Source organism: Oncorhynchus kisutch, linkage group LG29, assembly GCF_002021735.2.
Source record: "Oncorhynchus kisutch isolate 150728-3 linkage group LG29, Okis_V2, whole genome shotgun sequence".
Lineage (NCBI taxonomy): Eukaryota > Metazoa > Chordata > Actinopteri > Salmoniformes > Salmonidae > Oncorhynchus > Oncorhynchus kisutch.
Window position 1 is genome coordinate 46,748,475 of NC_034202.2, and position 27,724 is coordinate 46,776,198.

General features: G+C 41.3%; 1 protein-coding gene across 1 annotated transcript in view; it reads right to left on the bottom strand.

Moving 5' to 3' along the window:
• fat3b (FAT atypical cadherin 3b) overlaps nt 1-27,147 on the bottom strand; it is a 333,323-nt gene extending 306,176 nt beyond the window's left edge. The window contains 10 exon segments of the mRNA XM_031809102.1: nt 2,530-2,675; nt 15,459-15,687; nt 16,146-16,349; nt 16,458-16,715; nt 17,717-17,860; nt 18,018-18,236; nt 20,584-20,737; nt 21,986-22,191; nt 25,829-25,933; nt 27,022-27,147. Of these exon segments, the coding sequence (XP_031664962.1) occupies nt 2,530-2,675; nt 15,459-15,687; nt 16,146-16,349; nt 16,458-16,715; nt 17,717-17,860; nt 18,018-18,236; nt 20,584-20,737; nt 21,986-22,191; nt 25,829-25,933; nt 27,022-27,147 (1,791 nt within the window).
• Between the last annotated feature and the right edge of the window lie 577 nt (nt 27,148-27,724).

Genomic DNA, 27,724 nt, shown 5'->3' on the forward strand with positions numbered 1-27,724 from the left:
TAGGGGATACATAGGGATACATAGGGATAACATAGGGGATACATAGGGACAACATAGGGGATACATAGGGATACATAGGGATACATAGGGATAACATAGGGGATACATAGGGATACATAGGGATAACATAGGGGATACATAGGGACAACATAGGGGATACATAGGGATACATAGGGATACATAGGGATAACATAGGGGATACATAGGGACAACATAGGGGATACATAGGGATACATAGGGACAACATAGGGGATACATAGGGACAACATAGGGGATACATAGGGATACATAGGGATAACATAGGGGATACATAGGGACAACATAGGGAAAACATAGGGGATACATAGGGACAACATAGGGGATACATAGGGATACATAGGGACAACATAGGGGATACATAGGGATACATAGGGAAAACATAGGGGATACATAGGGACAACATAGGGGATACATAGGGATACATAGGGATAACATAGGGGATACATAGGGACAACATAGGGGATACATAGGGATACATAGGGATAACATAGGGGATACATAGGGATACATAGGGATAACATAGGGGATACATAGGGACAACATAGGGGATACATAGGGATACATAGGGATAACATAGGGGATACATAGGGACAACATAGGGGATACATAGGGATTACATAGGGACAACATAGGGGATACATAGGGATACATAGGGATAACATAGGGGATACATAGGGATACATAGGGATAACATAGGGGATACATAGGGACAACATAGGGGATACATAGGGATACATAGGGATACATAGGGATAACATAGGGGATACATAGGGACAACATAGGGGATACATAGGGATACATAGGGACAACATAGGGGATACATAGGGACAACATAGGGGATACATAGGGATACATAGGGATAACATAGGGGATACATAGGGACAACATAGGGAAAACATAGGGGATACATAGGGACAACATAGGGGATACATAGGGATACATAGGGACAACATAGGGGATACATAGGGATACATAGGGAAAACATAGGGGATACATAGGGACAACATAGGGGATACATAGGGATACATAGGGATAACATAGGGGATACATAGGGACAACATAGGGGATACATAGGGATACATAGGGATAACATAGGGGATACACAGGGATACATAGGGATAACATAGGGGATACATAGGGACAACATAGGGGATACATAGGGATACATAGGGATACATAGGGATAACATAGGGGATACATAGGGACAACATAGGGGATACATAGGGATTACATAGGGACAACATAGGGGATACATAGGGATACATAGGGATAACATAGGGGCTGCATAGGGGATACATAGGGACAACATAGGGACAACATAGGGGATACATAGGGATACATAGGGACAACATAGGGGATACATAGGGATACATAGGGATACATAGGGGCTGCATAGTGTCACGCCTTGGTCTTAGTATTTTGTGTTTTCTTTAATTATTTGTTCAGGCCAGGGTGTGACATGGGTTATTGTGTTGTGTTTCGTATTGGGGTTTGTAGTATTTGGGATCGCGGCTGATTAGGGGTGTTGTATAGGCTTGGCTGCCTGAGGCGGTTCTCAATCAGCAGTCAGGTGATTCGCGTTGCCTCTGATTGGGAACCGTATTTAGGTAGCCTGAGTTTCGCTTTGTCTGTCGTGGGTGATTGTTCCTGTCTCTGTGTAGTGTTCACCAGATAGGCTGTAATTAGGTTTCACGTTCCGTTTGTTGTTTTTGTATTTATTAGTTATTTCATGTATCGTCACTTTTTCCATTAAAGACATGAGTAACCACCACGCTGCATTTCGGTCCGACTCTCTTTCAACGAACGAAGAACGCCGTTACACATAGGGGATACATAGGGGATGCATAGGGGCTGCATAGGGGATACATAGGGATACATAGGGATACAAAGGGATACATAAGGACAACATAGGGGATAGATAGGGGATACATAAGGACAACATAGGGGATACATAGGGGATGCATAGGGGATACATAGGGGATACATAGGGGATGCATAGGGGCTGCATAGGGGATACATAGGGATACATAGGGACAACATAGGGGATACATAGGGATACATAGGGACAACATAGGGGATACATAAGGACAACATAGGGGCTGCATAGGGGATACATAAGGACAACATAGGGGATACATAAGGACAACATAGGGGATACATAGGGACAACATAGGGGCTGCATAGGGGATACATAAGGACAACATAGGGGATAGATAGGGGATACATAGGGACAACATAGGGGCTGCATAGGGGATACATAAGGACAACAGGGGATAGATAGGGGATACATAAGGACAGCATAGGGATTGTTTTATTTTTTATTGAACCTTCATTTAACTTGGCAAGCATAAGATATACATAGGAATACATAGGGTTACATAGGGGTGTATAGGGAATGAATAGGGATACATAGGGCTACATAAACTGTATAAGGGTGCATATGGGATACATAGGGCAGCATAGGGAAGACCTGGGGGTACATAGGGATACCTTGAGGTTGAAGACAACCGTCTTGAGGTTAGCGGAGGCCAGGGACCTCCTCAAGGCCAGGGCACCAGAATCTGGGTTAAGGTTGAAGTAGTCCAGGTCATTACCTGACAGGATCCTGTACTTAACCAGCCCCAGGTCGTCTATGTCTGCAATACAAAACAATACAGGTTGAGGAGCACAGGGTTAAGCAGGCAGGTAGCCTAGTGGTTAGAGTGGAGGGACGGTAGGGTAACCTAGTGGTTAGAGTGGAGGGACGGTAGGGTAACCTAGTGGTTAGAGTGGAGGGACGGTAGGGTAACCTAGTGGTTAGAGTGTTGGGCCAGTAACCAAAAGGTTGCTGGATTGAATCCCCCGAGCTGACAAGGTAAAAAAATATGTCGTTCTGCCCCCTGAACAAGGAAGTTAACCTGCTGTTCCCCGGTAGGCCGTCATTGTAAATAAGAATTTGTTCTTAACTGACTCGCCTAGTTAAATAAAGGTCAAATTAAAAAATATTATGTCAAGAACAGCTCAAATAAGCAAAGAGAAACAGTCCATCATTACTTTAAGACATGGTCAGTCAATGCGGAACATTTCAAGAACTTTGAAAGTTCCTTCAAGTGCAGTAGGAGAAACCATCAAGGACTATGATGAAACTGGCTCTCATGAGGACCACCACAGGAATGGAAGACCCAGAGTTACCTCTGCTGTCGAGGATACGTTCATTAGAGTTACCAGCCTCAGAAATTGCAGCCCAAATAAATGCTTCACAGAGTTCAAGTAACAGATACATCTCAACATCAACTGTTCAGAGGAGACTGTGTGAATCAGGCCTTCATGGTCGAATTGCTGCAGGAATCGACTACTAAAGGACACCAATAAGAAGAGACTTGCTTGGGTCAAGAAACACAATGGACATTAGACTGGTGGAAATCTGTCCTTTGGTCTGATGAGTCCAAATTTGAGATTTTGGTTGCAACTGCCGTGTCTTTGTGAGACGCAGACTAGGTAAACGGATGATCTCCGCATGTGTGGTTCCCACCGTGAAGCATGGAGGAGGTGTGATGTTGTGGGGGGGGGGGGCTTTGCTGGTGACACTGTCAGTAATTTATTTAGAATTCAAGGCACACGTAACCAGTATGGCTACCACAGCTTCTGCAGCAATACGCCATCCCATCTGGTTTGGGCTTTATTTTATATTTTTTTTAACCTTTATTTAACCAGGCAAGTCAGTTAAGAACAAATTCTTATTTTCAATGACGGCCTAGGAACAGTGGGTTAACTGCCTGTTCAGGGGCAGAACGACAGATTTGTACCTTGTCAGCTCAGGGATTTGAACTTGAAACCTTCCGGTTACTGCATCAGATGACCTGGCCTCCATAATCACAAGACCTCAACCCAATTGAGATGGTTTGGGATGATTTTCACTCTGCGGTCAGCATATTATTATTATTTTTTAAATGTAACGTTTATTTAACTAGGCAAGTCACTTAAGAACAAATTCTTATTTACAGTAACGGCCTACCCCGGCCAACCCCTAACCCGCATATGTGGGAACTCATCCAAGACTGTTGGAAAATCATTCCAGTTGAAGCTGGTTGAGAGAATACCAAGAGTGTGCAAAGCTGTCATCAAAGCAAAGGGTGGCTACTTTGAAGAATCTAAAATCGAAACTATATTTTGATTTGCTTAATCCCTTTTTTTGGTTACTACATGATTCCATGTGTTATTTCATAGTTTTGATGTCTTCACTATTATTCTACAATGTAGAAAATAGTAAAAATAAGGAAAAACTTTTGAATGAGTCGGTGTTCCTAAACCTTTGACTGGTAATGTATATATATATTTATACAGAGTGCATTGGGAACGTATTCTGACCCCTCCAATCCTTCCACATTTTGTTACGTTACAGCCTTATTCTAGCATTATTCTAGCATTATTCTAGCCTTATTCTAGCATTATTCTAGCCTTATTCTAGCCTTATTCTAGCCTTATTCTAGCATTATTCTAGCCTTATTCTAGCCTTATTCTAGCCTTATTCTAGCACTATTCTAGCCTTATTCTAGCCTTATTCTAGCATTATTCTAGCATTATTCTAGCCTTATTCTAGCCTTATTCTAGCATTATTCCACCATTATTCTAGCATTACTCTAGCATTACTCTAGCCTTATTCTAGCCTTATTCTAGCCTTATTCTAGCCTTATTCTAGCATTATTCTAGCATTATTCTAGCCTTATTCTAGCATTATTCTAGCCTTATTGTAGCATTATTCTAGCATTATTATAGCCTTATTATAGCATTATTATAGCCTTATTCTAGCCTTATTCTAGCATTATTCTAGCCTTATTCTAGCATTATTCTAGCATTACTCTAGCATTACTCTAGCCTTATTCTAGCCTTATTCTAGCATTATTCTAGCCTTATTCTAGCCTTATTCTAGCCTTATTCTAGCCTTATTCTAGCCTTATTCTAGCCTTATTCTAGCCTTATTCTAGCCTTATTCTAGCATTATTCTAGCATTATTCTAGCCTTATTCTAGCATTATTCTAGCCTTATTCTAGCATTATTCTAGCATTATTCTAGCCTTATTATAGCATTATTATAGCCTTATTCTAGCCTTATTCTAGCCTTATTCTAGCCTTATTCTAGCATTATTCTAGCATTACTCTAGCATTACTCTAGCCTTATTCTAGCCTTATTCTAGCCTTATTCTAGCCTTATTCTAGCATTATTCTAGCATTATTCTAGCCTTATTCTAGCATTATTCTAGCCTTATTCTAGCATTATTCTAGCATTATTCTAGCCTTATTCTAGCATTACTCTAGCATTACTCTAGCCTTATTCTAGCCTTATTCTAGCCTTATTCTAGCCTTATTCTAGCATTATTCTAGCATTATTCTAGCCTTATTCTAGCATTATTCTAGCCTTATTCTAGCCTTATTCTAGCCTTATTCTAGCCTTATTCTAGCCTTATTCTAGCATTATTCTAGCATTATTCTAGCCTTATTCTAGCCTTATTCTAGCATTATTCTAGCATTACTCTAGCCTTATTCTAGCCTTATTCTAGCATTATTCTAGCATTATTCTAGCATTATTCTAGCCTTATTCTAGCATTATTCTAGCCTTATTCTAGCCTTATTCTAGCCTTATTCTAGCCTTATTCTAGCCTTATTCTAGCATTATTCTAGCATTGTTCTAGCCTTATTCTAGCCTTATTCTAGCATTATTCTAGCATTACTCTAGCCTTATTATAGCATTATTATAGCCTTATTCTAGCCTTATTCTAGCATTATTCTAGCATTATTCTAGCCTTATTCTAGCATTATTCTAGCCTTATTCTAGCATTATTCTAGCATTATTCTAGCCTTATTCTAGCATTACTCTAGCATTACTCTAGCCTTATTCTAGCCTTATTCTAGCCTTATTCTAGCCTTATTCTAGCATTATTCTAGCATTATTCTAGCCTTATTCTAGCATTATTCTAGCCTTATTCTAGCATTATTCTAGCATTATTCTAGCCTTATTCTAGCATTACTCTAGCATTACTCTAGCCTTATTCTAGCCTTATTCTAGCCTTATTCTAGCCTTATTCTAGCATTATTCTAGCCTTATTCTAGCATTATTCTAGCCTTATTCTAGCCTTATTCTAGCATTATTCTAGCCTTATTCTAGCCTTATTCTAGCCTTATTCTAGCCTTATTCTAGCATTACTCTAGCCTTATTCTAGCCTTATTCTAGCATTATTCTAGCATTATTCTAGCATTATTCTAGCCTTATTCTAGCATTATTCTAGCCTTATTCTAGCCTTATTCTAGCCTTATTCTAGCCTTATTCTAGCCTTATTCTAGCATTATTCTAGCATTATTCTAGCCTTATTCTAGCCTTATTCTAGCATTATTCTAGCATTACTCTAGCCTTATTATAGCATTATTATAGCCTTATTCTAGCCTTATTCTAGCATTATTCTAGCCTTATTCTAGCCTTATTCTAGCCTTATTCTAGCATTATTCTAGCCTTATTCTAGCATTATTCTAGCATTACTCTAGCCTTATTCTAGCCTTATTCTAGCCTTATTCTAGCATTATTCTAGCCTTATTCTAGCATTATTCTAGCCTTATTCTAGCCTTATTCTAGCATTATTCTAGCCTTATTCTAGCCTTATTCTAGCCTTATTCTAGCCTTATTCTAGCATTATCTAGCCTTATTCTAGCCTTATTCTAGCCTTATTCTAGCCTTATTCTAGCCTTATTCTAGCCTTATTCTAGCCTTATTCTAGCCTTATTCTAGCCTTATTCTAGCCTTATTCTAGCCTTATTCTAGCCTTATTCTAGCCTTATTCTAGCCTTATTCTAGCATTACTCTAGCCTTATTCTAGGCATTACTCTAGCCTTATTCTAGCATTACTCTAGCCTTATTCTAGCCTTATTCTAGCCTTATTCTAGCCTTATTCTAGCCTTATTCTAGCCTATTCTAGCCTTATTCTAGCCTTATTCTAGCATTACTCTAGCCTTATTCTAGCCTTATTCTAGCATTATTCTAGCATTATTCTAGCCTTATTCTAGCATTATTCTAGCATTATTCTAGCCTTATTCTAGCCTTATTCTAGCATTACTCTAGCCTTATTCTAGCCTTATTCTAGCATTATTCTAGCCTTATTCTAGCCTTATTCTAGCATTATTCTAGCCTTATTCTAGCATTATTCTAGCATTATTCTAGCATTATTCTAGCATTATTCTAGCATTATTCTAGCATTATTCTAGCATTATTCTAGCATTATTATAGCATTATTCTAGCATTATTCTAGCATTATTCTAGCCTTATTCTAGCATTATTCTAGCCTTATTCTAGCATTATTCTAGCATTATTCTAGCCTTATTCTAGCCTTATTCTAGCCTTATTCTAGCATTACTCTAGCCTTATTCTAGCCTTATTCTAGCCTTATTCTAGCATTATTCTAGCCTTATTCTAGCCCTTATTCTAGCCTTATTCTAGCCTTATTCTAGCCTTATTCTAGCCTTATTCTAGCCTTATTCTAGCATTATTCTAGCCTTATTCTAGCCTTATTCTAGCATTATTCTAGCCTTATTCTAGCCTTATTCTAGCATTATTCTAGCCTTATTCTAGCCTTATTCTAGCATTATTCTAGCATTATTCTAGCCTTATTCTAGCCTTATTCTAGCCTTATTCTAGCCTTATTCTAGCATTATTCTAGCCTTATTCTAGCCTTATTCTAGCCTTATTCTAGCATTATTCTAGCATTATTCTAGCATTACTCTAGCATTACTCTAGCCTTATTCTAGCATTATTCTAGCATTATTCTAGCCTTATTCTAGCCTTATTCTAGCCTTATTCTAGCCTTATTCTAGCCTTATTCTAGCCTTATTCTAGCCTTATTCTAGCATTATTCTAGCCTTATTCTAGCCTTATTCTAGCCTTATTCTAGCATTATTCTAGCATTATTCTAGCATTACTCTAGCATTACTCTAGCCTTATTCTAGCCTTATTCTAGCCTTATTCTAGCATTATTCTAGCCTTATTCTAGCCTTATTCTAGCCTTATTCTAGCCTTATTCTAGCATTATTCTAGCCTTATTCTAGCCTTATTCTAGCATTATTCTAGCCTTATTCTAGCCTTATTCTAGCATTATTCTAGCCTTATTCTAGCCTTATTCTAGCATTATTCTAGCCTTATTCTAGCCTTATTCTAGCATTATTCTAGCATTATTCTAGCCTTATTCTAGCCTTATTCTAGCCTTATTCTAGCCTTATTCTAGCATTATTCTAGCCTTATTCTAGCCTTATTCTAGCCTTATTCTAGCATTATTCTAGCATTATTCTAGCATTACTCTAGCATTACTCTAGCCTTATTCTAGCATTATTCTAGCATTATTCTAGCCTTATTCTAGCCTTATTCTAGCCTTATTCTAGCCTTATTCTAGCCTTATTCTAGCCTTATTCTAGCCTTATTCTAGCCTTATTCTAGCATTATTCTAGCCTTATTCTAGCCTTATTCTAGCCTTATTCTAGCATTATTCTAGCATTATTCTAGCATTACTCTAGCATTACTCTAGCCTTATTCTAGCCTTATTCTAGCCTTATTCTAGCATTATTCTAGCCTTATTCTAGCCTTATTCTAGCCTTACTCTAGCATTACTCTAGCCTTATTCTAGCCTTATTCTAGCCTTATTCTAGCCTTATTCTAGCATTATTCTAGCCTTATTCTAGCCTTATTCTAGCCTTATTCTAGCATTATTCTAGCCTTATTCTAGCATTATTCTAGCCTTATTCTAGCCTGTATTAAATAAATACAAATCTCCATTAATCTACACACCCCAATAGTGACAAAGCTAAAACAGTTTTTTTTATATATATATTTGCAAATGTATTAAAAATAATAAACAGAAACACCTTATTTACATTAGTATTCAGACCCTTTGCTATGAGACTTACTGAGCTCAGGTGCATTGATCATCCTTGAGATGTTTCTACAACTTGATTCGAGTCCACCTGTGGTGAATTCAATTGATTGGGACATGATTTGGAAAGGCACACACCTTTGACAGTGCATGTCAGAGTAAAAACCAAGTCATGATGGAGAAGGATTGTATTGAGGCACAGATCTGGGGAAAGGTACCAAAACATTTCTGCAGCATTGAAGGGCCCCAAGAACACAGTGGCCTCCATCATTCTTAAATGGAAGAAGTTTGAACGACCAAGACTCTTCCTAAAGCTGTCCATCTGGCCAAACTGAGCAATCGGGGGAGAAGAGCCTTGATCAGGCAGGTGTCCAAGAACCCGATGGTCACTCTGACAGAGCTCCAAAGTTCCTCTGCTGAGATGGGAGAGCCTTCTAGAAGGATAACCATCTCTGCAGCACTCCACCAATCAGGTCTTTATGGTAGAGTGGCCAGACGGAAGCCACTCCTCAGTAAAAGACACATGACAACCCACTTGGAGTTTGCCAAAAGGAACCTAAAGACTCTCAGACCATGAGAAACAATATTCTCTGGTCTGATATAACCTTAGATTGGACTCTTTGGCCTGAATGCCAAGCGTCACGTCTGGAGGAAACCAGGCTCCGCATTTCACCATGCCAATACTATACCTACGGTGATGCATGGTGGTGGCAGCATCATGCTGAGGGGATGTTTTTCAGCGGCAGGGACTGAGAGACTAGTCAAGATCGAGGCAAAGAGGAACAGAGCAAAGTACAGAGAAATCCTTGATGAAAACCTGCTCCAGAGCGCTCCGGACCTCAGACTGGGGGCGAAGGTTCACCTTCCAACAGGACAACGACCCTAAGCACACAGCCAAGACAACGCAGGAGTGACTTCGGGACTCTTAAGTCTCTGAATGTCCTCGAGTGGCCCAACCAGAGCCTGGACTTGAACCCGATAAAACATCTCTGGACAGACCTGAAAAAAGCTATGCCGCGAAGCTCCCCATCCAACCTTGACAGAGCTTGAGAGGATCTGCAGAGAAGAATGGGAGAAACTCCCCAAATACAGGTGTGCCAAGCTTGTAGCATCATATCCAAAAAGACTCAAGGCTGTAATCGCTGCCAAAGATGCTTCAACAAAGTACTGAGGAAAGGGTCTGAAAACTTACGTAAATGTAATATTTAAGTTTTATTTTTTAAATAAATTGGCAACGATTTCTAAAAACCTGTTTTCGCTTTGTCATTATGAGGTATAGAGTGTAGAGTGATGAGGGGAAAAAACTATTTAATCAATTTTAAAATGAGGCTGTAACGTAACAAAATGTGGGGTAAGTCAAGGGGTCTGAATACTTTATGAATGCACTGTTTATACAAATTATCCAATGGGATTATGATCAAGTGCTGGTAAAAACCTACTATTTATACCATTATACTATATTTATACTATCATACTATATTTATACCATTATACTATATTTATACCATTATACTATATTTATACCATTATACTATATTTATACCATTATACTATATTTATACTATTATACTATATTTATACCATTATACTATACCACTACTATATTTATACTATTATACTATATTTATACCATTATACTATATTTATACCATTATACTATATTTATACTATTATACTATATTTATACCATTATACTATACCACTACTATATTTATACCATTATACTATATTTATACTATTATACTATATTTATACTATTATACTACATTTATACTATATTTATACTATTATACTATATTTATACTATTATACTATATTTATACTATTATACTATATTTATACCATTATACTATATTTAAACCATTATACTATATTTATACTATTATACTATATTTATACCATTATACTATATTTATACTATTATACTATATTTATACCATTATACTATATTTATACTATTATACTATATTTATACTATTATACAATATTTATACTATTATACTATATTTATACTATTATACTATATTTATACTATTATACTATATTTATACTATTATACAATATTTATACTATTATACTATATTTATACTATTATACTATATTTATACTATTATACTATATTTATACTATTATACTATATTTATACCATTATACTATATTTAAACCATTATACTATATTTATACTATTATACTATATTTATACCATTATACTATATTTATACTATTATACAATATTTATACTATTATACTATATTTATACCATTATACTATATTTATACTATTATACTATATTTATACTATTATACTACATTTATACTATATTTATACTATTATACTATATTTATACTATTATACTATATTTATACTATTATACTATATTTATACCATTATACTATATTTAAACCATTATACTATATTTATACTATTATACTATATTTACACCATTATACTATATTTATACCATTATACAATATTTATACTATTATACTATATTTATACCATTATACTATATTTATACTATTATACTATATTTATACCATTATACTATATTTATACTATTATACTATATTTATACTATTATACTATATTTATACCATTATACAATATTTATACTATTATACTATATTTATACCATTATACTATATTTATACTATTATACTATATTTATACTATTATACTACATTTATACTATATTTATACTATTATACTATATTTATACTATTATACTATATTTATACTATTATACTATATTTATACCATTATACTATATTTAAACCATTATACTATATTTATACTATTATACTATATTTACACCATTATACTATATTTATACCATTATACAATATTTATACTATTATACTATATTTATACTATTATACTATATTTATACTTTTATACAATATTTATACCATTATACTATATTTATACTATTATACTATATTTACACCATTATACTATATTTATACTTTTATACTATATTTATACTATTATACTATATTTATACCATTATACTATATTTATACTATTATACTATATTTATACTATTATACTATATTTATACTATTATACTATATTTATACTATTATACTATATTTATACTATTATACTATATTTATACTATTATACTATATTTATACTATTATACTATATTATACCATTATACTATATTTATACTATTATACTATATTTATACTATTATACTATATTTATACTATTATACTATATTTATACTATTATACAATATTTATACTATTATACTATATTTATACTATTATACTATATTTATACTATTATACTATATTTATACTATTATACTATATTTATACTATTATACTATATTTATACCATTATACAATATTTATACTATTATACTATATTTATACTATTATACTATATTTATACTATTATACTATATTTATACTATTATACTATATTTATACTATTATACTATATTTATACCATTATACTATATTTACACCATTATACTATATTTATACCATTATACAATATTTATACTATTATACTATATTTATACTATTATACAATATTTATACTATTATACTATATTTATACTATTATACTATATTTATACTATTATACTATATTTATACTATTATACTATATTTATACTATTATACTATATTTATACTATTATACTATATTTACACCATTATACTATATTTATACCATTATACTATATTTATACCATTATACTATATTTATACTATTATACTATATTTATACTATGAGACTAAACCCCTATTTGATCCATAGGTTGGTTGTGCTGCGATCCAAGTGGGAGATGGGAAATTACGGACTCGCGAAGAGGAAGAACATTGCAGCTGTTTCTGATTAATAATGAACTAATTAATCAACAATGCCATGCTGGTGGATGTAACGTTCAAATAAAACCCAGCCCTGAAACAAAACATAGACCCCCCCAAAAAATGTTTCAGGTCCAGAAAATGGATGTCTGCTGGTGTGGGGAGTCCATAACTAGTTAGTTTTGGTTTTCATCCAATTGGCGACAGATTTTCATGCCAACATTCTAAAATATGAGCATTTTCCCACCAGTGGTGTTTCCACCAAACTGACTTGTTTCCCTCCAGTGTTTCCACCAAACTGACTTGTTTCCCTCCAGTGTTTCCATCAAACTGACTTGTTTCCCTCCAGTGTTTCCACCAAACTGACTTGTTTCCCTCCAGTGTTTCCACCAAACTGACTTGTTTCCCTCCAGTGTTTCCACCAAACTGACTTGTTTCCCTGTAGTGTTTCCACCAAACTGACTTGTTTCCCTCCAGTGTTTCCACCAAACTGACTTGTTTCCCCTCAGTGTTTCCACCAAACTGACTTGTTTCCCTCCAGTGTTTCCACCAAACTGACTTGTTTCCCTCCAGTGTTTCCACCAAACTGACTTGTTTCCCCTCAGTGTTTCCACCAAACTGACTTGTTTCCCTCCAGTGTTTCCACCAAACGGACTTGTTTCCCCTCAGTGTTTCCACCAAACTGACTTGTTTCCTCTCAGTGTTTCCACCAAACTGATTTGTTGGCTAAAAGGACGTAGCGCACATAAAACATACTTTTCCGTTTCAGTTTTTATGTACCAAATAAAAATCTAAAGGTCAATGTGTTTCCATCACCTTTTCAACTCTACTGATGGTATCGCTACAAAAACTGTCACGTTATAATATACCCACTCTGATCGTGGCACGTGCCCCTCTCTAGCCAACAGCTCACAGATACAGTGGGGCTAGTCTAGATCAAAGCTCACAGATACAGTGGGGCTCGTCTACAGGATGAGATTATTATGGATGAGAGCCCGATAATTTGTATTTGTCAAACGGCAGTCAAGCATCGATCATCGTGTCACCAGAATAAGACCCTCGATATTTATTGGAAAGGAGCATCAAGCTCATCACCAGGAATGTTCACCCCACCCCTATCACCAGGAACGTTCACCCCCCCCCCCCCCCCCATCACCAGGAACGTTCACCCCCCCTATCACCAGGAACGTTCACCCCCCCTATCACCAGGAACGTTCACCCCCCCTATCACCAGGAACGTTCACCCCCCCCCCCTATCACCAGGAACGTTCAACCCCCCCCCCCCCCTATCACCAGGAATGTTCAACCCCCCCACCTATCACCAGGAATGTTCAACACCCCCCCCCCCTATCACCAGGAACGTTCAACCCCCCCCCTATCACCAGGAATGTTCAACCCCCCCCCCTATCACCAGGAATGTTCACCCCACCCCTATCACCAGGAACGTTCACCCCCCCCCCCTAACACCAGGAATGTTCAACCCCCCCCCCCTATCACCAGGAATGTATCACCAGGAATGTTCACCCCCCCCCTATCACCAGGAATGTTCACCCCCCCCCCCTTTCACCAGGAACGTTCACCCCCCCTATCACCAGCAATGTTCAACCCCCCCCCCCTATCACCAGGAACGTTCACCCCCCCCCATCACCAGGAATGTTCAACCCCCCCCTATCACCAGGTATGTTCAAACCCCCCATCACCAGGAATGTTCACCCCCCCCCCATCACCAGGAACGTTCACCCCCCCCCTATCACCAGGAATGTTCACCCCCCCTATCACCAGGAACATTCAACCCCCCCCTATCACCAGGAATGTTCAACCCCCCCACCTATCACCAGGAATGTTAAACACCCCCCCCCTATCACCAGGAACGTTCAACCCCCCCACCTATCACCAGGAATGTTCAACCCCCCCCCTATCACCAGGAATGTTCAACCCCCCCCCCCCCTATCACCAGGAATGTTCACCCCACCCCTATCACCAGGAATGTTCACCCCACCCCTATCACCAGGAACGTTCACCCCCCCCTATCACCAGGAATGTTCAACCCCCCCCCTATCACCAGGAATGTTCACCCCCCCATCACCAGGAATGTTCACCCCCCCCTTTCACCAGGAATGTTCACCCCCCCATCACCAGGAATGTTCACCCCCCCCCATCACCAGGAATGTTCAACCCCCCCCACCTATCACCAGGAATGTTCAACCCCCCCCACCTATCACCAGGAATGTTCAACCCCCCCCACCTATCACCAGGAATGTTCAACACCCCCCCCCCCCTATCACCAGGAACGTTCACCCCCCCCCCCCCTATCACCAGGAACGTTCAACCCCCCCCCTATCACCAGGAATGTTCACCCCCCCCCCCTATCACCAGGAACGTTCAACCCCCCCCCCCTGTGAAGTTCATCATCTTTTATTTAATCTGCAACCTAATAAACTGCATGGTTTCCCCGAGTCATACTGAGACGACCACACAACATATCAACGCGTGACTCCCAGTTTTCTTATGATATGACAATATTTGCGCATAAAGGCATTTCCAGCCATCATTTCTCACATCATTTATTTTACTGATACAAAAAGATCCCACCGTGTCGAACCTGGTTATTGACACTGATCGATCAAGTACAAGGGAGGCGTAAAAACCCACAGACACTCATTCCTCGAGGACTGGAGTTGGACACATGATTTAGCCTCTGGGTTACCTACCCACAGCTGACATGGTGACGATGTTCTGGCCTACAGGGAAGTCCTGTTCGATCATCCCTCGGCAGCCAACCCTCTCAAACAAAGGTCTGTTGTCATTTACGTTGATGAGGCGCACTGTCACGTTGACCTCGTTCTCCCGCCGGTATGGAGAACCCCAGTCTGAGGCCCGGACGGAGAACATGTAGAGATCAGATGACGTCTCGTAGTCCAGCTCTCTAGTGGTCCTCAGCTGAGAGAAGATGAGAGGAGAGGAGAGGAGAGGAGAGGAGAGGAGAGGAGAGGAGAGAAGAGAAGAGAAGAGAAGAGAAGAGAAGAGAAGAGAAGAGAAGAGAAGAGAAGAGAAGAGAAGAGAAGAGGAGAGGAGAGGAGAGGAGAGGAGAGGAGAGGAGAGGAGAGGAGAGGAGAGGAGAGGAGAGGAGAGGAGAGGAGAGGAGAGGAGAGGAGAGGAGAGGAGAGGAGAGGAGAGGAGAGGAGAGGAGAGGAGAGGAGACGACAGAGGAGAGAAGAGAAGACGACAGAGGAGAGGAGGGGAGAATAGAAGAGGAGAGGAGGGGAGAAGATGACAGGAGAGGAGGAAAGGTGACAAGATCAAATAAGATATGTTTGTCAATCATTGCAACATGTACTGTATACACACACGGTGAGGATCAACCAGCCCCAACAGTCAACACTAAAAGTAGCAAGTACCTCTCCTGAGTCCTGATCTATGGTGAAGGGTAGCGCCTGAAGTCCAGCAATGCTGTGGGTGATACACCCGTTCTCCCCTTTATCATCGTCCACCGCCGACACCACCAAGATCACCGTGCCGACCGGCATGGTCTCTTCGATTGACACGTCGTACGCCGGCCTGGCGAACGTGGGCGTGTTGCCGTTAGCGTCCTCTATGGTGACCTGAGTTAAAGATGAGAAACGAACAGAACAGAAGATCAGATTTGTTTGTCAACAAAGACGACAACAACAACAACATATTACAAATAAGATCAAACACATTAAAATCACCTGGACCCTGGTTCTGAGTTTACTGCCCTGCTCCAACACCTCCAGCTCCACGACGTCCTGCGATAGGCTGGTCAGAGGGGTTGTCGTAGTGATGACCCCGGTCAGAGGGTTGATGAGGAAGTACGGTGAGGCAGAGAAGGGGCTGAAGCTGTAGTTGACGTTGGGAGGGCCTGGGGTGATCCGCACTTCCACTATGATGGTGCCAGGCGGCGCTATCTCACTCAGTCTCACCTGGTAGAGCTGTTTATCAAATCTCACCTGGAAAATCAAGTTACAACGTGTGCCAATTTTCTTGCTGTTATACCAAAGTGAACTACATCGATCTATTGGTATACAATAGGAGCATTGTGTAATTAAAATGGCTTTGTTGTTATGATATTGTTATGGTGTTGTTATGGTATTGTGATGGTGTTGTTATGGTGTTGTTATGGTGTTGTTATGGTGTTGTTATGGTGTTGTTATGGTGCTGTTATGGTGTTGTTATGGTGTTGTTATGGTGTTGTGGTATTGTGATGGTGTTGTTATGGTGTTGTTATGGTGTTGTGACGATATTGTTATGGTATTGTTATGGTGTTGTTATGGTGTTGTTATGGTGTTGTTATGGTGTTGTGATGGTGTTGTGATGGTGTTGTTATGGCATTGTGATGGTGTTGTGATGGTGTTGTTATGGTATTGTGATGGTGTTGTTATGGTGTTGTTATGGTGTTGTTATGGTGTTGTTATGGTATTGTTATGGTGTTGTTATGGTGTTGTTATGGTGTTGTGACGATATTGTTATGGTGTTGTTATGGTGTTGTTATGGTAATGTTATGGTGTTGTTATGGTGTTGTTATGGTATTGTGATTGTGTTGTGATGGTGTTGTTATGGTATTGTGATGGTGTTGTTATGGTGTTGTTATGGTGTTGTTATGGTGTTGTTATGGTATTGCTATGGTGTTGTTATGGTGTTGTTATGGTGTTGTGACGATATTGTTATGGTGTTGTCATGGTGTTGTTATGGTGTTGTTATGGTATTGTTATGGTATTGTGATGGTGTTGTTATGGTGTTGTTATGGTGTTGTTATGGTGTTGTTATGGTGTTGTTATGGTGTTGTTATGGTATTGTGATGGTGTTGTGATGGTGTTTCGATGGTGTTGTGACGATATTGTTATGGTGTTGTTATGGTATTGTTCACTAGAACAAAACATTTAAAACTCAGACACATTTAAAAAGACACTGAACAGCAGAGAGAGGGAAAAAGCTAAAACAAGTGACTCACCTGGAGAGCCTGAGGTTTTCTAACTAACACCTGGACCACCTGAGTGTTGGAGAACAGAGGAGGGGTTCCTCTGTCTTTAGCCTGGAGGGTCAGGTTACAACCATATGGAAACTTCTTCCAGTCCACGGGCTCTGACGTCTTCACCTAGAGATGGGAGGAGAAGAGGAGAAGAGAGATGAGGAGAGGAGAGGAGAGGGGAGGTGAGGAGGGGAGGGGAGAGGAGAGGAGAGGAGAGGAGAGGAGAGGAGAGGAGAGGAGAGGAGAGGAGAGGAGAGGAGAGGAGAGGAGAGGAGAGGACTACCTTGTACTCGTTCCCGACCGGAGAGCGGTCCACCTTAAACTGTTCCAGTGGGTCCCCCTCGACGATGGAGACCCACTCGATGTCCCCGCACACCCCCTCATCCTGGTCCTCCACCGTGACCACAGCAAACACAGGGTCTTGGTCCAACCACGATGGCACCAGGGCCACCATAGACAGCACCGGAGAAAACTCATTCACCCGTTCAACCGTCAGGACCACCTGGATTTATTGATTGAATGATAGATTTTTGGATAAAACGATCAAACAGTTAAAGACAAATGTCAAAGTACAAATAAACTTTATTATGCAATATAACTTTATTGTCCATTGAGTAGAATGGAAATGAGCCTTGTTTCCTAACACCTCCAGGTACACATACATACACACAAACATACGCACATACATACAGTACATACAATACATACAATACAATACAATACATACATACATTACATACATCAGCAGCAGTGCCCCTGGATGGGGATTTGTTTTGTTGTGTTTGCCCGACCCGGGGGACTGAACTAGCAACCTGCAGGCTGCTGCCTCGCTTCTCTAAACCTTCTAGTCCCTGATCGGACAGAACAGGAACTAGAGATACCGTAGCGGTGCTGCTGACCCCGTTGGACAGAACAGGAACTAGAGATACCGTAGCGGTGCTGCTGACCCCGTTGGACAGAACAGGAACTAGAGATACCGTAGCGGTGCTGCTGACTCGGTCGGACAGAACAGGAACTAGAGATACCGTAGCGGTGCTGCTGACTCGGTCGGACAGAACAGGAACTAGAGATACCTTAGCGGTGCTGCTGACCCCGTTGGACAGAACAGGAACTAGAGATACCTTAGCGGTGCTGCTGACTCGGTCGGACAGAACAGGAACTAGAGATACCTTAGCGGTGCTGCTGACCCCGTTGGACAGAACAGGAACTAGAGATACCTTAGCGGTGCTGCTGACTTGATCGGACAGAACAGGAACTAGAGATACCTTAGCGGTGCTGCTGACTCGGTTGGACAGAACAGTAACTAGAGATACCTTAGCGGTGCTGCTGACCCCGTTGGACAGAACAGGAACTAGAGATACCTTAGCGGTGCTGCTGACCCCGTTGGACAGAACAGGAACTAGAGATACCTTAGTGGTGCTGCTGACCCCGTTGGACAGAACAGGAACTAGAGATATCTTAGCGGTGCTGCTGACTTGGTCAGACAGAACAGGAACTAGAGATACCTTAGCGGTGCTGCTGACCCCGTTGGACAGAACAGGAACTAGAGATACCTTAGCGGTGCTGCTGGCTCAGTCGGACAGAACAGGAACTAGAGATAACTTAGCGGTGCTGCTGACTCGGTCGGACAGAACAGGAACTAGAGATACCTTAGCGGTGCTGCTGACTCGGTCGGACAGAACAGGAACTAGAGATACCTTAGGGGTGCTGCTGACCCCGTTGGACAGAACAGGAACTAGAGATACCTTAGCGGTGCTGCTGGCTCGGTCGGACAGAACAGGAACTAGAGATACCTTAGCGGTGCTGCTGACCCCGTTGGACAGAACAGGAACTAGAGATACCTTAGGGGTGCTGCTGACTCGGTCGGACAGAACAGGAACTAGAGATACCTTAGCGGTGCTGCTGACTCGGTTGGACAGAACAGGAACTAGAGATACCTTAGCGGTGCTGCTGACCCCGTTGGACAGAACAGGAACTAGAGATACCTTAGCGGTGCTGCTGACCCCGTTGGACAGAACAGGAACTAGAGATACCTTAGCGGTGCTGCTGACTTGGTCGGACAGAACAGGAACTAGAGATACCTTAGCGGTGCTGCTGACTCGGTTGGACAGAACAGGAACTAGAGATACCTTAGCGGTGCTGCTGACCCCGTTGGACAGAACAGGAACTAGAGATACCTTAGCGGTGCTGCTGACCCCGTTGGACAGAACAGGAACTAGAGATACCTTAGTGGTGCTGCTGACCCCGTTGGACAGAACAGGAACTAGAGATACCTTAGCGGTGCTGCTGACTTGGTCGGACAGAACAGGAACTAGAGATACCTTAGCGGTGCTGCTGACCCCGTTGGACAGAACAGGAACTAGAGATACCTTAGCGGTGCTGCTGACCCCGTTGGACAGAACAGGAACTAGAGATACCTTAGCGGTGCTGCTGGCTCGGTCGGACAGAACAGGAACTAGAGATACCTTAGCGGTGCTGCTGACCCCGTTGGACAGAACAGGAACTAGAGATACCTTAGCGGTGCTGCTGGCTCGGTCGGACAGAACAGGAACTAGAGATACCTTAGCGGTGCTGCTGACCCCGTTGGACAGAACAGGAACTAGAGATACCTTAGCGGTGCTGCTGGCTCGGTCGGACAGAACAGGAACTAGAGATACCTTAGCGGTGCTGCTGACCCCGTTGGACAGAACAGGAACTAGAGATACCTTAGCGGTGCTGCTGGCTCGGTCGGACAGAACAGGAACTAGAGATACCTTAGCGGTGCTGCTGACCCCGTTGGACAGAACAGGAACTAGAGATACCTTAGGGGTACTGCTGACTCGGTCGGACAGAACAGGAACTAGAGATACCTTAGCGGTGCTGCTGACCCCGTTGGTCCCGTAGAGCTTTATCCCTCGGTCCACCGCTCGTACCTCCAGCTCCATCCGCTGCCCCGTTATTGGCTGGCCCGTCAGGGTCACGACCCCGCTGGTGGGGTGCACCGAGAACAGCTTCACACGCTCCCTGGGGACAAGTCACATCAAACTTTATTCTTTCAAGCATATTTCTTACAATGGGTCGTTCTGACTCTGACAAGGCAAAGTGCTTCCCAAACATACAGGGTTTATTCTATAAAGCACATTTCTTACAATGGGTCGTTCTGACTCTGACAAGGCAAAGTGCTTCCCAAACATACAGGGTTTATTCTATAAAGCATATTTCTTACAATGGGTCGTTCTGACTCTGACAAGGCAAAGTGCTTCCCAAACATACAGGGTTTATTCTATAAAGCACATTTCTTACAATGGGTCGTTCTGACTCTGACAAGGCAAAGTGCTTCCCAAACATACAGGGTTTATTCTATAAAGCACATTTCTTACAATGGGTCGTTCTGACTCTGACAAGGCATACTTACTTGCCTTATATTTGGTACAGTACTATGCAGTGCAAAGTGCTTCCCAAACATACAGGGTTCTTCACAAAGTATTCACACCCTTCCACATGTTGTTGTGTTACAGCCTGAATGTAACATGGATTAAATACCCCATAATGAATTTAACATGGATTAAATACCCCATAATGAATTTAACATGGATTAAATACCCCATAATGAATTTAACATGGATTAAATACCCCATAATGAATTTAACATGGATTAAATACCCCATAATGAATTGAACATGGATTACATTGAGATGTTGTGTCACTGGCCTCTACACACAATACCCTATAATGACAAAGTGGGATTACGTTTATAGAAAACATTTAATAAAAAATTAGTCAATAAGTATTCAACCTCCTTTGTTATGGTCTAAATAAATTCAGGAGTAAAAAAATACGTTTAACAAGTCACATAATAAGTTGCATAGACACATCCTGTGTGCTTTAACATGTATTTTAAACAACTACCACATTTATAAATAAATAATAACACGTGAGAAAGAATAAAAACAGCATACATTTCTAGGTCAAAGGGTTTGATTCCCGCTGGGGACACCCCCATAGTGACCGGCTGGAAGAGGCTTTGGATGAAAGAGTCTGATAAACGGCGCATATCATTATATTATTAAAATATATAAACTAAAACTAGTAAAACAACAGCGGATCTAAATAAGTCGTAAAACTACCCATTGGACCCTACACAAAGGTCACACAAAGGTCACGCAAAGGTCACACAAAGGTCATACAAAGGTCACAGGATACTTTAAATTAAAAAGGAACAACACCAATGTAAAAAACAACAGGAGGAGGACAGAGGAACAACACCAATACCTGAAGAAGTAGTAAAACTGCCCGTTGGATCCGACGTCTGCGTCCGTGGCCGTTACCCTGCCAACGCTGGCGCCCAGCGGAGAGCCCTCGGGGACCACGAAGGAGTAGGAGGTCGGGGCAAACAGAGGTCGAAGGTCGTTCATGTCTAGGATGTTGACGAAGACGGTGGTGAAGGCCTCCAGCCCACCTTGTGCTGTGGCCCGCACCTACACCACACACACACACACACACACACACACACACACACACACACACACACACACACACACACACACACACGTGATGGATTTTGGGGAAAGATGCACTGATAACATTGACCCCACAAGACACCCATCCCTACCCCACAAGACACCCATCCATACCCCACAAGACACCCATCCCTACCCCACAAGACACCCATCCCTACCCCACAAGACACCCATCCCTACCCCACAAGACACCCATCCCTACCCCACAAGACACCCATCCATACCCCACAGGACACCCATCCATACCCCACAGGACACCCATCCATACCCCACAAGACACCCATCCATACCCCACAGGACACCCATCCCAGAAGACATGCCACCAGAGGTCTCTTCACAGTCCCCAAGTCCAGAACAGACTATGGGAGGAGCACATTACTACATAGAGCCATGACCACATGGAACTCTATTCCACAGTACTACATAGAGCCATGACTACATGGAACTCTATTCCACAGTACTACATAGAGCCATGACTACATGGAACTCTATTCCACAGTACTACATAGAGCCATGACTACATGGAACTCTATTCCACAGTACTACATAGAGCCATGACTACATGGAACTCTATTCCACAGTACTACATAGAGACATGACTACATGGAACTCTATTCCACAGTACTACATAGAGCCATGACTACATGGAACTCTATTCCACAGTACTACATAGAGACACCACTACATGGAACTCTATTCCACAGTGCTACATAGAGCCATGACTACATGGAACTCTATTCCACAGTACTACATAGAGACATGACTACATGGAACTCTATTCCACAGTACTACATAGAGACATGACTACATGGAACTCTATTCCACAGTACTACATAGAGACACCACTACATGGAACTCTATTCCACAGTGCTACATAGAGCCATGACTACATAGAACTCTATTCCACAGTACTACATAGAGCCATGACTACATGGAACTCTATTCCACAGTACTACACAGAGACACCACTACATGGAACTCTATTCCACAGTGCTACATAGAGCCATGACTACATGGAACTCTATTCCACAGTACTACATAGAGACACCACTACATGGAACTCTATTCCACAGTACTACATAGAGACACCACTACATGGAACTCTATTCCACAGTGCTACATAGAGCCATGACTACATGGAACTCTATTCCACAGTACTACATAGAGCCATGACTACATGGAACTCTATTCCACAGTACTACACAGAGACACCACTACATGGAACTCTATTCCACAGTGCTACATAGAGCCATGACTACATGGAACTCTATTCCACAGTACTACATAGAGCCATGACTACATGGAACTCTATTCCACAGTACTACATAGAGCCATGACTACATGGAACTCTATTCCACATTACTACATAGAGCCATGACTACATGGAACTCTATTCCACAGTACTACATAGAGCCATGACTACATGGAACTCTATTCCACAGTACTACATAGAGCCATGACTACATGGAACTCTATTCCACAGTACTACATAGAGCCATGACTACATGGAACTCTATTCCACAGTACTACATAGAGCCATGACTACATGGAACTCTATTCCACAGTACTACATAGAGCCATGACTACATGGAACTCTATTCCACAGTACTACATATAGACACCACTACATGGAACTCTATTCCACAGTACTACATAGAGCCATGACTACATGGAACTCTATTCCACAGTACTACATAGAGCCATGACTACATGGAACTCTATTCCACAGTACTACATAGAGCCATGACTACATGGAACTCTATTCCACAGTACTACATAGAGCCATGACTACATGGAACTCTATTCCACAGTACTACATAGAGCCATGACTACATGGAACTCTATTCCACAGTACTACATAGAGCCATGACTACATGGAACTCTATTCCACATTACTACATAGAGCCATGACTACATGGAACTCTATTCCACAGTACTACATAGAGCCATGACTACATGGAACTCTATTCCACAGTACTACATAGAGCCATGACTACATGGAACTCTATTCCACAGTACTACATAGAGCCATGACTACATGGAACTCTATTCCACAGTACTACATAGAGCCATGACTACATGGAACTCTATTCCACAGTACCACATAGAGCCATGACTACATGGAACTCTATTCCACAGTACTACATAGAGCCATGAATACATGGAACTCTATTCCACAGTACTACATAGAGCCATGACTACATGGAACTCTATTCCACAGTACTACATAGAGCCATGACTACATGGAACTCTATTCCACAGTACTACATAGAGCCATGACTACATGGAACTCTATTCCACAGTACTACATAGAGCCATGACTACATGGAACTCTATTCCACAGTACTACATAGAGCCATGACTACATGGAACTCTATTCCACAGTACTATATAGAGCCATGACTACATGGAACTCTATTCCACAGTACTACATAGAGCCATGACTACATGGAACTCTATTCCACAGTACTACATAGAGCCATGACTACATGGAACTCTATTCCACAGTACTACATAGAGCCATGACTACATGGAACTCTATTCCACAGTACTACATAGAGCCATGACTACATGGAACTCTATTCCACATCAGGTAACTGATGCAGCAGTACAATCAGATTTTACACGCACAGACACACCTATACACATGATAGCATACTATGATAGCACTATACACACATGTACACATGGATTTTATGTTTTAGATATGTGGTAGTGGAGTAGGGGCCTGAAGGCACACACTTAATGTGTTGTAAAATCTGATGTGAATATATTGTAGTGTTTTAAAAAATGTCTAACTGCCTTAATTTTGCTGGACCCCAGGAAGAGTAGCTGCTGCCTTGACAGGAACTAATGGGGATCCATAATAAACCCCAGGAAGAGTAGCTGCTGCCTTGACAGGAACTAATGGGGATCCATAATAAACCCCAGGAAGAGTAGCTGCTGCCTTGACAGGAACTAATGGGGATCCATAATAAACCCCAGGAAGAGTAGCTGCTGCCTTGACAGGAACTAATGGGGATCCATAATGAACCCCAGGAAGAGTAGCTGCTGCCTTGACAGGAACTAATGGGGATCCATAATAAACCCCAGGAAGAGTAGCTGCTGCCTTGACAGGAACTAATGGGGATCCATAATGAACCCCAGGAAGAGTAGCTCCTGCCTTGACAGGAACTAATGGGGATCCATAATAAACCCTAGGAAGAGTAGCTGCTGCCTTGACAGGAACTAATGGGGATCCATAATAAACCCCAGGAAGAGTAGCTGCTGCCTTGACAGGAACTAATGGGGATCCATAATAAACCCCAGGAAGAGTAGCTGCTGCCTTGACAGGAACTAATGGGGATCCATAATGAACCCCAGGAAGAGTAGCTGCTGCCTTGACAGGAACTAATGGGGATCCATGTGTGTGTGTGTGTGTGGGTGTGTGCGTGTGTGTGTGTGTGTGTGTGTGTGTGTGTGTGTGTGTGTGTGTGTGTGTGTGTGTGTGTGTGTGTGTGTGTGTGTGTGTGTGTGTGTGTGTGTGTGTGTGTGTGTGTGTGTGTGTGTGTGTGTGCGTGCGTGTGTGTGTGTGCGTGTGTGTGTATATCCTCACCGTCAGTGTATAATTGTCCTGCACCTCCCGATTCAAGGTACCTCCACTGCCTCCGTTAGTCTGCACCCTCAGGAAGCTGAAGTCCCCCAGCACCAGGTCCTCAGCCTGGGACGACAGATACATATCATTACTAGATCCGTCCAAAATTAGGGAATCAAAACAGACAGATTTAAATATTCGTCCAAATTGGCACCATATTACATCTATGGGGAAGGGAAGGACATGAAAAGGAAAGGGCCTTGGTCAAAATAAGTTTCACTACACAATCAATCTACCAGTCGACGCGACTCATTGGCCCTGTAGTTAGAGTTGTAGTTGTAGTTAGAGTGTCCTCCCTGAGATTGGAAGGTTTGTAGTCTGATCCCCGGGCCGAGTCATACCAAAGACTGTAAAAATGGGACCCGATGTCATTCAGCATTGAGGAGATTGGGGGTTAGGCATCCTGTCCAGGGGGTGTCCTGGTACATCAAGCTGTCTCACTACAGTAACAGGAGATAGACTAGTGTCCTGTCCAGGGGGTGTCCTGGTACATCAAGCTGTCTCACTACAGAAACAGGAGATAGACTAGTGTCCTTTTCAGGGGGTGTCCTGGTACATCAAGCTGTCTCACACTACAGAAACAGGAGATAGACTAGTGTCCTGTTCAGGGGGTGTCCTGGTACATCAAGCTGTCTCACTACAGAAACAGGAGATAGACTAGTATCCTGTCCAGGGGGTGTCCTGGTACATCAAGCTGTCTCACACTACAGAAACAGGAGATAGACTAGTGTCCTGTTCAGGGGGTGTCCTGGTACATCAAGCTGTCTCACTACAGTAACAGGAGATAGACTAGTGTCCTGTCCAGAGGGTGTCCTGGTACATCAAGCTGTCTCACACTACAGAAACAGGAGATAGACTAGTGTCCTGTTCAGGGGGTGTCCTGGTACATCAAGCTGTCTCACTACAGAAACAGGGGATAGACTCCTGCTCCTATGAGACATTCTGGATCAGGCTAGCCAAGGATACTTACTTTACACAGTCGATCTAGGCTGGTCCGTATTGATTCCAAAACAACAGAGAATTTAAGTGATATTTTGTATTACTGGACAGAGAATGGCACCAAAATGGCACCCAGTTTCCTAAATAGTGCATTACTTTTGACCAGACCCCTATGAGCAGAGCCCTAATGGATTGTGAATTGACTTCCATCCTACCTGGAAGATGCCCTCGCTGTTCCCAGCCTCGATGGAGTACCTGACCTCCCAGGTAAGAGCCGGGTCCAGGACCACACCCATCCTCACAGCACTCTGGGTGTAGGTCCTGGCTGCAGAGTTCTGCATTAGAATAGAACAGGTGAATCAGAATAGAACAGGTGAATCAGAATAGAACAGGTGAATTAAAATAGAACAGGTGAATTAAAATAGAACAGGTGAATCAGAATAGAACAGGTGAATCAGAATAGAACAGGTGAATTAGAATAGAACAGGTGAATTAGAATAGAACAGGTGAATTAGAATAGAACAGGTGAATTAAAATAGAACAGGTGAATCAGAATAGAACAGGTGAATTAGAATAGAACAGGTGAATTAGAATAGAACAGGTGAATCAGAATAGAACAGGTGAATTAGAATAGAACAGGTGAATTAGAATAGAACAGGTGAATTAGCCTGGTGGTAAAACCTTGTGACCTTGTGGCTAAGCTACCAGGATATTATGTGGCCCTCTTTGATGCAAAGGAGCACCGATCTCAATTTCCCCAGCGTTGCTCGTGACCGTACCGCTTTCAACAATGTCAAGAGTCTGCTCTGGCATTCTCTCAACCAGATTCACCTGGAATTATTTTCCAGCAGTCTTGAATGAGTTCCCACATATGCTGAGCACCTGTTGGCTGCTTTTCCTTCACTCTGCGATCCGACT